The sequence below is a fragment of the Gossypium arboreum genome, chromosome 7 (assembly GCF_025698485.1).
Source record: "Gossypium arboreum isolate Shixiya-1 chromosome 7, ASM2569848v2, whole genome shotgun sequence".
Lineage (NCBI taxonomy): Eukaryota > Viridiplantae > Streptophyta > Magnoliopsida > Malvales > Malvaceae > Gossypium > Gossypium arboreum.
Genome location: NC_069076.1, coordinates 3029649 through 3044147, shown reverse-complemented (window position 1 = coordinate 3044147; position 14499 = coordinate 3029649). Strand labels below are relative to the sequence as shown.

Sequence of the window (14499 nt, the reverse complement as noted above, 5' to 3'; positions counted from 1 at the left end):
CAGTAATTTTCCCTCAGCATTTTCCTCCTCAGTCAAAGACAGTTTCTTGGAAATTTCTTTCAACTCGGCATCCATGGAAAATCAAGACAAAAATATCAATAAGAAACTCCTAAAATAGAGAGAAAAAAATCCAAAAAAAAAATGAGTATCCATCGAAACAGATACAGATGCAGAAACTACAGCCACGGGAACTTTTTCAATTTCAAGCACACTTTCAATTAGTCTAGTTTTTCTTATTGCTACGAGTAAAGATCAAACTTCTAATCTTATTTCTATAAGCAATCACCCCACCACACATACTTTCCTAATTTCAAGCACACATACTTTTTGATGAAATTACTGCAAGTTAGAGCAATCAGTAATGAATTAAAAAAAAAAACAATTAAGCAAAGATCCATTAAAACATGTTTTGAAGTTTGATACTACAATAGAGAAGACAAACAAAAAACCCATTTTTATTAGCTGACCAATAAGTCCATTGGCAGATTTTACTCTATATTCTAGCCTAGTACTCATCCCCTTCATCTTCATCTCCTTCACCAGATTCCAGGCCCACTTCTTCATAATCTTTCTCAAGAGCGGCCAAGTCTTCTCTAGCTTCAGAAAACTCACCTTCCTCCATACCCTCACCAACATACCAATGCACAAATGCACGCTTTGCATACATCAGATCAAACTTATGATCAATCCTTGAGAATACTTCAGCAACACTTGTAGAATTTGAAATCATGCAAACTGCCCTTTGAACCTTAGCCAAATCCCCACCAGGTACCACAGTTGGAGGCTGGTAGTTGATGCCACACTTGAACCCTGTGGGACACCAATCAACAAACTGGATGGTCCTTTTGGTCTTGATTGTTGCCACTGCAGCATTCACATCTTTAGGCACCACATCTCCTCTGTACATCAAGCAACAAGCCATGTATTTCCCATGGCGTGGATCACATTTGGCCATCATTGAAGCTGGTTCAAATGCACTGCTTGTGATTTCTGCCACTGATAGTTGCTCATGGTAAGCCTTTTCCGCTGAAATCACTGGTGCATATGAAGACAACATGAAATGGATTCTAGGGTATGGGACTAAATTGGTCTGAAACTCATTCACATCCACATTCAAAGCACCATCAAATCTCAAAGATGCAGTCAAGGAAGAAATAACCTGTAAACGATCCAAACATCGTAAGTATACACACACAATGCAAACAATCAAATTAATGCTATGATTTATTGTACCTGAGAGACCAGCCTGTTGAGATTAGTGTAAGCAGGCCTCTCAATATCAAGAGATCTTCGGCAAATATCGTAGATAGCTTCATTATCGAGGAGAACTGCGACATCAGTGTGCTCTAACAGAGAATGAGTTGACAAAACACTATTGTAAGGCTCTACAACAGATGTGGAAACCTGTGGGGAAGGGTAAACAGTGAAACCCAGTTTTGATTTCTTTCCATAATCCACTGAAAGCCTTTCAAGAAGCAATGATCCAAGACCAGATCCAGTTCCTCCACCAACAGCATGAAACACCAAAAACCCCTGAAGTCCAGTACAGTTATCTGCTAGCTTCCTGATCCTATCAAGGCAAAGATCCACTATTTCCTTCCCAACTGCAACAACAACAAAAAAAACAGGGTTAGTTTATAGATCTGATAGTAGGAGAAAGAAAACCCAACTTTTCCAACACTTATTGCTTACTTGTGTAGTGGCCTCTGGCAAAGTTATTTGCAGCATCTTCTTTGCCACTAATAAGCTGTTCAGGGTGGAATAATTGACGATAAGCCCCGGTTCTAACTTCATCAATTACGGTCGGTTCAAGATCCAAAAAAACAGCACGAGGGACATGTTTTCCAGCGCCGGTTTCACTGAAAAAGGTGTTGAAAGCATCATCCCCACCTCCGACTGTTTTGTCACCTGGCATTTGTCCATCAGGCTACACCCAAAAAACAAGAAAGAAGATTACATACCCAGCGAAGAAAAAGAAGAAAATATTGAGTTCATATGGTAAAAAGAACACAAAAAAGACCTGAATGCCATGCTCAAGACAGTAGAGCTCCCAACAGGCGTTACCAACTTGGATACCAGCTTGACCAATGTGAACTGAAATGCACTCTCTCATTTTGGTTAACAAAGGGAAATTGCTGAAGAGTTTTAGGGGATAAAGAAGAAACTGAGAGATTTTTGAAAAGGATATTATAGAATAAAAGGGGGGTTTTGAAACAGCTATAAATAAAGAACAAAAAAATAAGGGGGAGTTTTTCGAGGAAAGTGGGCGGAAAACGGCTATAAATTTTGAATAAGATGGAGATAAGAGTAACGTTAGGCGGGATTGAAAATTTGAAAATTTGAGTAGGGATGGTATGATGGGCCTAGTGGACTAAATTTTGAATAAAGGTAATATCTTATATAAGGAAAATTTTAAAATATATATATTTTTTATATTAATAAAATAATATTACATCATTAGTTTTTAAATATATATAAATATTATTTTATATTTAATCATGTTATCTCTAATTTAAAGGGTAAATTATAAAAATAATTATTTTTGTTTGTCTCAGAATTATAATTTAGTCACTTAAGTTATTGTTTTGTTACGAAGTGGTCACTCTATCGTTAATCTCTGTTTCCTCCCTAATGACAATCCTACATGGCAATCCAAATGGGTTTTAAATACCAATTTGGATGTCTAACTAGGATATGAAAAGCTTTTTCAGTCAAAAAGGAAAAGAAAACTAAAAGAAAAAGGAGACGAACAATTTTTCTTGTCCAGTTTAAGTGTAATTAATTTAAAATTTTCAATTAATTAAATTTATTTAATTAAAAATCTATTCTCGTCCCAGTTGAACATCCAAGTTGGCATTTAAAACTCATTTGGACAGCCACGTAGGATTGTCATTAGGGAGGTAATAGAACTTAACGGCAGAGTGACCACTTCGTAACAAAACGATAACATAAATGACTATAATATAACATTTCAAACATAAATGATTAAAACATAATCTGAAACAAATAAAAATGAATATTTTGATAATTTACCCTAATTTAACTTTAAACATTGAAATTATATGCCGAAAAAAAGTGATGGGTCCAAAAGTTTCTTTGATCATCTCAAAAGCAATTCAATTGAATATAAAATTTAATACTCCCCATTTTCAAATGGAGATTTTAGTGTCTGACACATTCAAAAAGATTATTCTGGTTAATAAAAATTAGTGTATTATTTTAATAAATAATTATAATTTTTATTATTTTGATTAAAAGGTCGAAAAATAAAAATAATACCCAAAATATAAGTTCAAGATTATTTATTAAAAGGGTAAATTATACTGATGCTCACCAAACTTTCAAAAATTTAGTTTTAGGCACTCAAATTTTTTTATAATTTAAGCACTCACATTACATAATTCAATCATTTTTCCTTAAAATTGTTAACAAAAATATGGTGCAGAATTATTTTTAAAATTTTGATCTCACATAGTTTTTATTATTTCAATCCTCGATATTTTATTATAAATAAGGTTTAACCCTTTCCTTCAACCTTAAAACTCAGTTCACTCACGTTCATTCCACTCATCGTTTCAACTCGAACTCAACTCAGATTATACTCAATGGCCCTGTTATTGAGTCAAGGATATACTTCTGCTCGTTGAGGATATAAGTAATAAAAGTAACATACATTTACATATAATTAAAATTCATGAATTGGAAATTAACCCAATCTACAATTAATTTATATTAAAAGATTTTTGTAATTAGACACAAGTAAAATTATAATACAGAAAATTCAATCTTTACCATATACATATAAAGACATTAATAATTAAAAATCATATAATATATATACGAATTTAATAAATATTAAAGACAAGGACTAATTCAAGAAAAGATTAAACTACAAATTAAAGATGGAACCAAAACAAATTCTAAAACTAAGGGACATAAATGGAAAATATCCCAAATCACGATGACCTTCCCTCTCCTCGTGAATGATAGAATTTAGAAGTGAAAGTCACCCGAGATTGTAGGGGATATCAGTTTGGCTTAGTTTTTATATTAATTTGTTTTAATTTTTAAAATTTATTTTGATAAAATGAATTTGGTTTGTAGCTTTTACTATTATTTGATAAAATTGTAAAGTTTTTTCATAAATATTTCTAAAAATAATAATTTCTCAATAACTTAGACATTATTTTTACAATTTTAAAATATAATATATTTATTTTTATATAAAAATTAAAATTAATTATATATTAAATAAAAATAAAATTCAGTTTAGTTGTGGAAACTTATCTTTTTCAACTTGCATTCTAAAACCGTCCAAATAGCTTCGAGTCGATTTTCGGTTTTCATCGATTTTTTTACTCAACCCTATGTGGTTGTGCAACTTCCATTTTTTTCTTTTTCTTTATATTATTTTTCATGATAATTTTTAGCATTTTGGGTAAAGTTGCTCGTGCCAGGTGCAACACCAAAAAACATTGTAGAATTTGCAGCATTTTGGTAAATAATCTTTTGAAGCTGTACTATTTTGATACATTTTTTTTATTTTTATATTTTTTAAAGAAGGGTAAATTACAAGCAAGTTAATGGTAAATTTTCATTTTGATCACTTAACTAAAAAATTTATAATTTAGTCACTAAATCATTTAAAAGTTTTCATTGGATTGTTAAGTTATTTAAAAAAAAAATTTCATCGACGAGCTCCAAACGACAATTTGACGATCTGAGGTCAGTGTCAGAGGGTTAGAAAAAAAGTCATATAGCATTGATTTTAAGTTTTTAATAACCAAATGACTTAAATGAACGATTTTAAATAATTCAATGACCAAATTACAATATTTTTACTAGTTATGTGGCCAAAATAAAAACTTACCTATATTTTAGTGACTCATAATGTAATTTAACCTTAAAAAAAACTTAAATAAAACCTCAAACTTAAACACAAAACTCAACTACGACATAAAGTCTATTCACTTTACAAAGCTTCATTCTTGACCTGAAGACAAAAAATTATTACCAAAAAGAGAAGGGCAAGTAGATGCCTCCACCAGAGACAAATCTATAGGGTGGGGATAGGCAAGTGCCTTGTCCCGCCTTCCCACCTCTCCCAATTCAATTAGGGGTGTGCAAAATTTGATTCAATTTAAAAAAATTGAATATCGAGTTAATAGAATTAAGTTATTTAAAATTTTCGAGTCAACTCAAATAAATAATTCAAGTTTCAAGTTCTAGTCAAGTTGAATTTTACAACTCGAATAACTCAAATAATTTGAATAATAAATTGGTGTAAATACCCCTTTGGTCCCTGTCAATTTTGAAAATGAGTAAATTGGTCTCTCTCGACAAAAAATACCAAAATAATTCAAAATAATTTTTAAAATTTTCAAAATTTATATTATTAAAAAAATTATAAATAAATATAAAAACCAATGACTATATAAAGGAAGTTAAAATTTTAAAATTTTCTAAAACAATAATTTTGGGATCTAAATAAGTTGATTAATAATTTAAGTTTACCATACTAAAATATCATTTTTTCTTATTTTGCTTTGAAAAAGTTTTTAAATATATGGTTTCAAATTTACGTGCTCTAATATGGAATTAGTTATACTCTAACAATATTTTTATTTGACATTTTAATTTTTAAAATTGTAATTTAACTTGAACAATTTTACTCTATCCAATTCGACTTATCCTGAATTTCATTCACTCAACTCGATTCAAAAAATTCAAATCAAGTTAGGATGATAAACTCATCAAATCGATTAACTCGAATTTTTTTCACTCGATACGATTGAAAGCTCACTCCTAAATTCAATCCCCTATTAAATGATAAAATTTTACTTTGACCCCAAATAAAAAAATTGTTTGATCAATTAAAAATGATGATATAATAAATTAATATATGATAAAATTATATTTTGATCTTTCAAAATTTATAATTCAATTTCGCTTCTCAAATATCTTTTGGATTCACCTTTAACCTTGGCCTATTTCTTTTCAGATTACTATCAAATTTTTTACTTACAATTTTTAGTATTTTTATTCACAAAATAGTGAAAAAATATTTCTAATCCTCAAAAGTTTTAAATTTGGTATTTTCTTCTTACTCTCTTAAGTTTAAATATGCCAAAAGTCTTTGTACTATTTAAAATTTAAAATTTAGCTCTTATACTTTAATTTTAACACATTGAGTCCCTGCACTTTTTTTATTTAAAAATTTTGGTCTCTCCATTTAATTTTGCCATTAAAGTTAACAATGTCAAAGTAAAATAATTTTTTAGCCCTCAATGTTTATAGTATTTTGTCAATTTAGTCCTTACCCTTTAAAGTACATAAAAATGTAATTTCATTTTAAATGGTAAGGACCAAATTGGAAAAAATGTAAATGTAGAGGGTTAAAAAAGTTATTTTACCTTTTGACATTGTTAACTTAAACTAAAAATTAGACGTAGGGACTAAGATTTTCAAATAAGAAAAAAAAAACAGTTCAATGTCTCAAAAGTAAAGTATAGGTCAATAACTTGACCGCCCGCCATCGACGTGCATGCACCAGGGCTAAGAATTAATAATAAACAATAAATATGTGTGGTGAACTTCAAGTGTGACAGGTTGGTTTTAATATTTGTAGTGTTACAATGGAACACTTGAGTATTCCAAGGATCAAACTTAAGAGAGTTTCGGGACGTAATTTCTATCCTATAGCATGGAATTGAGGAGACTAGCTAACTTCTTACTAGGTATTATATTACGACAAGTCATTATCAAAAAAGAATTAAGCTAATTAATTACCTAAAGATTGAAAAAGACCAAATTGTAAAACATGCAAAACTATGAATGTAACAAATTTAATAAAAAGCATTGGTTGATTGATTTCCATGTTGTTCATTAACCTTCTTTAGGGATCTAAATCGCTAATATTCCTTAATTAGCTTAATTTTACCTCTCGATTTCAATTTTACCAAATTAAACAAGTTAATCTAGTTTATCTCTTAACCTTACCAAACTAACTCAAGACGATCGAATTGGTTCCTGGTAAGATCTCCTCTCAGTATCACTTATCTAGGTTTTCCCTTAAGGGTGTTAATCCTAAGTTTTGAACTCTATTCGATTTAGTCCAAATTTTACGATTTAGTCCATGAACCCAAAATTCAATCAACCAACATTTCCATCAACCAACCACTCTAGATTTAGCTACTCATGATCATTTCTAACTGTACAAACATCACATATTCAAGTGGAAAATGGATTAACTTAAACTCAAAGAAAAGTTAACAAAAAAACCATTTCTTGCAAAAGCTTGAAGAATACAACAACGACATCTTGGTAGATAAATAAAAACACCAAAGATTAGATTTTTAATGGGTAAAATAAAACAAAGCTGAATGAGATTAAGTTGAAGGATTAAAGTGCAAATACAAGAAAAGTTAAGGTATTAAAAAGCAGTTAGTGCCAAACTACAATATACTTACTAACTACTTAAACAAAATAAAAAAAGAAAAAGTTTAAACCCTAAAAAGAAGAAAATAACTAAACCCTAAGCTAAAAAGATGATAAAAGTAGAAAATGTGAAAAGTAGTATGTTAATGTGAAAAGTGGTATGTTTTTCTTAGCCAAAAAGTGGCTTTTGATCTGATTACAATCCAAATTTTGTGCCTAAAATGCCTCTCAACGTCTATTTTTGTTTGGTGTTGAAATTGGACAAAGACTATCCCTGCAATCATTTTTTTGATCGCAATACCTCATTCTAAGTTGGACAAACACACTAAATCACTTATTAAAGCAAAAGGCTAATGCTAAATAAAAACATAAAAAAAAACTCAACTTGCTTGAGAATAAGCTCATCAAATGTAATGGAGGGCCTAATTTTATGTATCAAATTATGAAATATCAATAGAGACTACATTTTAAATTTTAAAAGAGTATAGAAACCTTGTACATATTTAAACCTAAGGAACCTTGTACATATTGAAACCTACTTTCTTACCCTGTATTTGCATTAAAATTATTAAAAGAAAGGAAAAGGAAAAAAAAACAATAGAATGGAAGGTTAAACAAAAGAAGGGATATATTTACATTTTGTTTGGTAAGTCAAAATTGATGAAAGAAATAAAAGTAAATTTAATATTTCTTATACGAGTAAACTATACAAAGAATTAGAAATAATTTATTTTGGGTAAGCAGAGAGTTAACAATCTCAAAAGAATTTGATAAAAGTATAAAATTAACAAAAAAAAAATTAAAATAGATTTTAGTACCTTAATGTATGGATAAAGATAAGATTGTTATTTTTAATACTATTTAAAAATAGTTAATAATCCAACAATATATACCAAATAAATTTGAAAAATTAAAGATTGTTAATAATTTTAAAAAATAGATAATACAAATAAAGTTGTTACAAATTAGAAAAAAAGGGCTAATAATCTAAAAATACGTAAAACATTAGCTATCATAATTATATATGTTGATTATTTTGAGAGGGAAGCAATTGTATGAAAGCGTGATTCTACGTCATCCCTATCTTTTTCCAATACGAGGATGATAAATCAAAATTTTCTTCCTGATTTTTAACATTTTTAATTGGATTTGAATTTTTTTTAGGACAAAAAAGTTAAAAATTATAAGGAAAAATCTTATTTGTCATTCTCCTATTGAAAAGGAATAAGGATGACATAAAATCACAGTTTCATATAACCATTCTCGTTTGAGAGAGTAAGAAAATTTGAGAAAATTTTAAAAATGGATTAAAATTAAATTTAAATAATTTAAAATTTTAAAAGCTTCATTTCCTTCTAATTTATCCCAAATGTTAACCATAGTAACATGTTGAGTAATATTTTTCTCGTATCATATTAAGGGAAACGTAGGGGGTATTTATACATGTTCCTACTATTACTGTTATAGCTCATAATAGGGCCTACTATTTTGTCTCGGTCTTGGAACCGATGGCACTGACATTTCCTGTCTTAAGTGCTGATATTCTCTGGGCATCCCCTAGCTTATTGGACACATGTTTGCGGAGCACGCGATCTTTTCTGATCCTTGGACTAACACCTCCAGCGAGCCCCGTACCCGCTGGTCACGAGTGGGGGTCCCTTGTAGGGCTTGCAATCCCTTTTGCAGACACATCTGATGACCCAATTTCTGCGAGACTTACATGAGCTTTCCTTGCGAACTATCTTTACGAGCACCCCGCACTCTAGCGGGGTCCCTCGTGAGCTTTTACCGATGAGCTTGTTGGGTACATCACTAGCGGTGGTGTATAACAACTGTCTTGCCACGTGTAAACTCGGGGATTAGGTGCACACATCTGGCCGTTGGTTTATTTTTGGCCATCCGAATGGTTTAAGGAACTTCTCTTTAAAAGGGGTCTTCGAGGGTTTAGGTTTCTTTATTGTTTGGTACTTTCTTCAAGTTGGAATCGAGGTAATTCTCATGAATCATTTTTACTTCTTAGTTTCTATTTTTATTTTTTATTTTACTCAAATCATGGTAAGGATGAAAGGAGCCCACAACCATATTGTCTCGGTCCGTCCAGTTCTAGTCATTGTAATTGAAAAGCCCTATGTTTGCATCACTACACCTGAGGAAATAGAATGGGCTTTGGCTGTGCTGGGAATAAAACTTCCCCACTTTGCCTATGAATTTTCTATCCCTTCTGGGTCACAGCGGGTCTACAGGGCAACGAGGGATAGCTTCCTTCTCTCGTTGAATGTCATAGAGGTAGGGTTCCACCTTTCATTGCATTTTTTTCTTCTGTAACCTCCTCAATGACTACCGCTTCACTACTGGCTATCTCTCTGGTTTTTCCTTGTGTCTAGCCATGGCATATTTTCTTGATACCTGCCAGCGTGGTGAAATGTCGATATTCTTTAATAAGCTATAAAATTAACATATTTTAATCTCATTCTTAATGTGTTTTGGATGATTAATTATGAGAATTAGTGAATTTGATCCTTTAAATTCATGTTTTTATACTTAGGAGAGTGTTTGGGAGCGAAATGAACAAAAAAGGAGCCAAAATCAGACAAATAGAGCTATTTTCAAGAGCCATACGGGCTAGACACACGCCCATGTGTCAGCCTATTTTGATTTCACACCTTGCTTCCCAAATACACGGAAAAACATAATTTTAAGCTTTCTAAACATTCTAAAGTCTATAAATACCAATTAGAAGAAGAGAGAAGGGAGAGAAGATCAAAGAAAACACTCGAAGAACACCATTGGAATCAACTCGAAAGTGGATCTCCATCAAGATCAAAGATCTCCTTTTAATTTCTTTCAAAGTTTTTATAAGTTTCTTTGTTTCTTGCAGTTTTTCTGACTTTGAGATGTTTCTATTCAGGATTATGAACTAATTCTCTAGATACCTAAGTAGGATGAAACCTATAATGATTCATTTTATTTAATTTCTATTTTATGTAGTAAATAATTTATTCTTGTTCTCAATTATGTATGTTTATTTCTTGTTTTAATATTTTTAGGATATTAATTCATATTTAATGTGTTTAATTCAAGAAAGAAAAAGTCCATGTTTAAGAGTATATCTAGTATAATTGAGTGGAGTTGTATGCAATCCTAGAAATAGGATGACATAAATCTATCGGATTAGAGTAAAATATAATAAGGGAATCCATAGATCGATTTAATGCAACGATAGGGGTCTTAATTAGAAAGAGATTTCAATTAATTAACCTAGAGTCAGTTGTTCTTACTTTTGAAAGAGATAATATAATTTAGGGTATTGTCTTTCTCATTAGTTAATATTCAATTATTTCTTTAATTCATTCTCTGTTGCATTCTTAGTTAAATCATTTTAGCAATTTTAGCTTTAAAACCAATCAATCCAATTTACTGGCTAAATAATAAGATAATGATAATTACTGATACTTTTAGTCCTCGTGGATATGATATCTTTACTCAACGTAGCTGTACTATTGTTCGATAGGTGTGCTTGCTTTTGTTGTATTTATAGTTAGTTTTGTGACCATCAAGTTTTTAGCGCCGTTACGAGGGACTAAAATATTAGGAACACTTTATTTTTATTAATTTAGTAATTTTTTATTTTATTTTATTTTTGTTTTTAGTTTAAATTTCACATTCTTATTTTCTTTTTATTTGCTTCTGGCAGGTTCCTTTAGTTTATGACTAGAAGAAACTCGTCGGGATCATTGATTTACGACAGTAAGATTGAAAGAACAACTCGCAGAAATCATATAGAAGCAATGCAGAGTCAACAAAATATAGTAGACAAACAAGAGGAAATCATTATTACTGAGGAGATTGATGATAATCAGAATAATTAGCTACCTCCTGCAGTTGCTGCAACTCCTGTTCCTTGTACTATGTACGATTATGCCAAGCTCACTCTGACTGGGGCTAAATTAAGTATTGTGAGACCCACCATAGCTGTAAATAATCTTAAACTGAAGCTGAACACTATTCAGATGGTACAATAATTTTTTCAATTTGATGATTTGCAAGACGAAGATCCAAATACTCATGTGGCTAATTTTCTGGAAATCTACGACACTTTCAAAATTAATGGCGCCACTGACGATGCCATTCCCCTACGATTATTCCCTTTCTCATTGAAGAACAAAGCTAAACAATGGTTGAATTTTTTACCATGAGGTTCTATCACAACATGGGCTCAAATAACCGAGAAGTTCTTTCTAAAGTACTTCCCACTGGCTAAAATAGCCAAGTTGAGGAATGACATTTCTTCCTTTGTTCAGATTGATTTAGAGACTCTATATAATGTATAGGAGAGGTATAAGGACTTATTGAGAATGTGCCCTCACCATGGGTTATCTTTATGGCTACAAGTTCAGACCTTCTACAGCGGTTTGAATCCTTCAATTAAGCAATTAATCGACGCAGCAGTCAGTGGTACTCTAAATAATAAAACACCTGAAGCAGCTTATGAATTTATTGAGAAGATGACACTGGATAATTATCACTGACAAGTCATGAGGACAAAGCTGATGAAAATAGTCAGTGTCTTTTATTTAAATGCAGTCACCATGTTATTAAACAAGGTAGATTTGCTTAATAAGAAAATTGATGGTTTATATCTTTCTACGCAGGTACATCCGGTGATACAATGCGATACAAATAGAGGTGGAATGAACAATCTAGAATGCTTACCCTTTTGGTCCTAGCATAGAGAATGAGCAAGTCAATTATATGGGTAATAATTCTAGGCCTTAAAATAACCTTTATAGTAACAATTATAATGCAAGTTGGAGGAACCATCCCAATTTCTCTTGGGATGGTCATGGAAATCAGAAAGCACAACCCCTTCCAGTATTCTAACAACCATCTTATCAGCAAGAGAATAAGTCGAACCTTGAGGAGATGTTGACAAAGTTTATCTCAGTGTCAGAAACGTGTTTTCATGAGACAACACTAAAAAATCAACAAGCATCAATTTAAGGGCTCGAGAACCAAATAGGTCAGCTTGTTAAGTTACCTATATGAAGTACTAATTCACCTAGACTGTGTGGCTCCTTAAAATAGCTCTATTTGTCCTATTTTGGCTCTTTTTTCACTTTTTTCAATCTCAAACGCTCTCCTAAGTATGAAAACATGAATTTAAAGGATTAGGAGTATCAAATTCACTAATGTTCATAATTAATCATAAAAAATGTATTAAAAATATGATTAAAATATGTTACTTTTATAGCTTATTAAATATCCCCACACTTAAGCGTTTGCTTGCCCTCAACCAAAATCCTGAACTCACATTTAAGTTAATATTTCTCAACTTGTAATTCCCGTCAATAATGTCTCAAAATGATTTACAAATGATCATGCATTGGCAGTTTAACTAAAAGGGCACTAAAGTCTCAAACAATCCAAGCTAACATTTTTAAGCACGAAAACATAGGTGTCTCCCTTTATTTAAGTAGTTCCCTTTAATTCAAAAATAACAAGAATTGACATCCTCACTAAAGATTCACTCAAGCATTAAAAGTGTTTAAGATTCAATAAAATGCACTCAATAGTCGAAAAAGAAATGTCATTACCATAGGCTTGCATGAAAATCAAATCTCCACCACTATGAAATGAAATAACACACTAATCAAAAGGTCTTTAAGAGGTTGTAATGGAGTTTAGGTTAAGGTTATGGAGAAATGCCAGAAAAGTTAGTTATAATCGAGATCGAATTGATAAATTACCAAACTGAAAAAATAAACAAATGCTGAATTAAAAACAATTGTATAAATCAATAGCTATTCAATAACGAAAAACAAGCTTCTTCTTAAAATATGAATTTAACTGTTCAAGCTCAATCAACAAATAAAACTAATTAATAATCAATATTTTTTTCTTTTTCTTTTACAAGAATAATAAGAAATAATTCAGCAAATCAACAAGAAGAGTATAGCTAGGCAACTAACCAAATCAAATCTCGACAAAAAATGGAGTAAAGAAAATGAGAAAAAGTCATAACGAACAAAAAAAGAGTTATGTGTTAATATTAATGGGTTAATCAAGAAACGGTGTGTTAAGATCAACGAGGTTCACTAAGGTTTAATGTAACAAATCATTTTCAGTAAAATTAGAACAGTGGTTTCAGTACCACAAATTCAAGTTCGTAAGAAAAATTATTTTAAAATTATTTTATGGTCTACCGTATGATAGGAATATCATATAAAAATTTTACCGATTACAAGTTTAATTGATAAAAGGACCAAATTGCATTAAATGCAAAATTTGGGTTCTAGTAGCTATAAGTATCAAATAGAGAATTCAAAATTCGAGGTCCTTATATGACAAATAGACCATTAAGAAGAATTAATAGATAAGTGTGATTAGTCATCAATGAATTAGAAAAAAAAAAGGATTAAATTGGAAAGTATAAATAATAAAAGATGATAAATAATTAAATAACAAAGTATCATCTTTTTCATCATCTTTCCCAAATTATTTTACATGGAAATTCTAGCTAAGAGAAAAGAATTCAAGCAAACTTGCTTGGCTTAATTGGGTAAATAATCTTGTCCCGTTTTTAGTAATTTTTATATTTTCGAGATCTTAATAGCTTAATTTAGCTATCTTGGGGATTAATTTGCAAAGTTATTAAAGTACTAGGGTCTTTCCATGGATGAGTATGTATGAATTATGAAATTATGGTAGAAAAGGAAAGGTTGTTGATAAATAAACAACTTTTGTAAAGTAAATTTTGATGAAATTGTGATTTAGGGATTAAGTTGTAAAGATGTAAAATTTATGAAAAAATTCTAAATTTTATGAATTACATGAGTTGCAAATGTTAAATGTAAAAATTGGCTAGGCTTGGAATAAGGATTAAATTGCATGAATTTCATTTTCAGAGTTTAGGGATGAAATTGTAATTAATTAAAAGTTTAAGGGCAAATTGTTAAAATTTCCTAGGATGTGAATTGAATTGAATTGATTACGAATTGTATTAAATTGAGTTAAATTTACTCGTATAGATCCGGATAGACCAAATACGGAGTTAGATCGTGG

The 14499-nt window shown here is 30.6% G+C and overlaps 1 protein-coding gene and 1 non-coding gene across 2 annotated transcripts; both read right to left on the bottom strand.

Annotated features, from left to right (window-relative positions):
* Nucleotides 1-366: 366 nt before the first annotated feature.
* On the bottom strand, nucleotides 367-2250 carry LOC108454686 (tubulin alpha chain-like). The gene is made up of 4 exons (XM_017753223.2): nucleotides 2021-2250; nucleotides 1693-1927; nucleotides 1234-1604; nucleotides 367-1159 (listed from the first exon to the last, which is right to left on the bottom strand). Exons 1-4 carry the CDS (start codon nucleotides 2111-2113, stop codon nucleotides 506-508), a joined length of 1353 nt encoding a protein of 450 aa, XP_017608712.1. The 5' UTR covers nucleotides 2114-2250; the 3' UTR covers nucleotides 367-505.
* Nucleotides 2251-11705: 9455 nt separating this feature from the next.
* Nucleotides 11706-11812, bottom strand: LOC128296102 (small nucleolar RNA R71). Its single transcript, XR_008286650.1, has one exon. It is a non-coding gene; the product is annotated as a small nucleolar RNA R71 (small nucleolar RNA).
* Between the last annotated feature and the right edge of the window lie 2687 nt (nucleotides 11813-14499).

Bases quoted from the DNA above. Each gene is read 5' to 3' on its own strand.
- LOC108454686 (XM_017753223.2), bottom strand. From the start codon at position 2,113: ATGAGAGAGTGCATTTCAGTTCACATTGGTCAAGCTGGTATCCAAGTT. The intron at 1,928-2,020 runs GTCTTTTTTGTG...TTTTGGGTGTAG, and splicing joins GTCTTGAGCATGGCATTCAG to CCTGATGGACAAATGCCAGG. The intron at 1,160-1,233 runs GTACAATAAATC...GATCGTTTACAG, and splicing joins TCAACAGGCTGGTCTCTCAG to GTTATTTCTTCCTTGACTGC.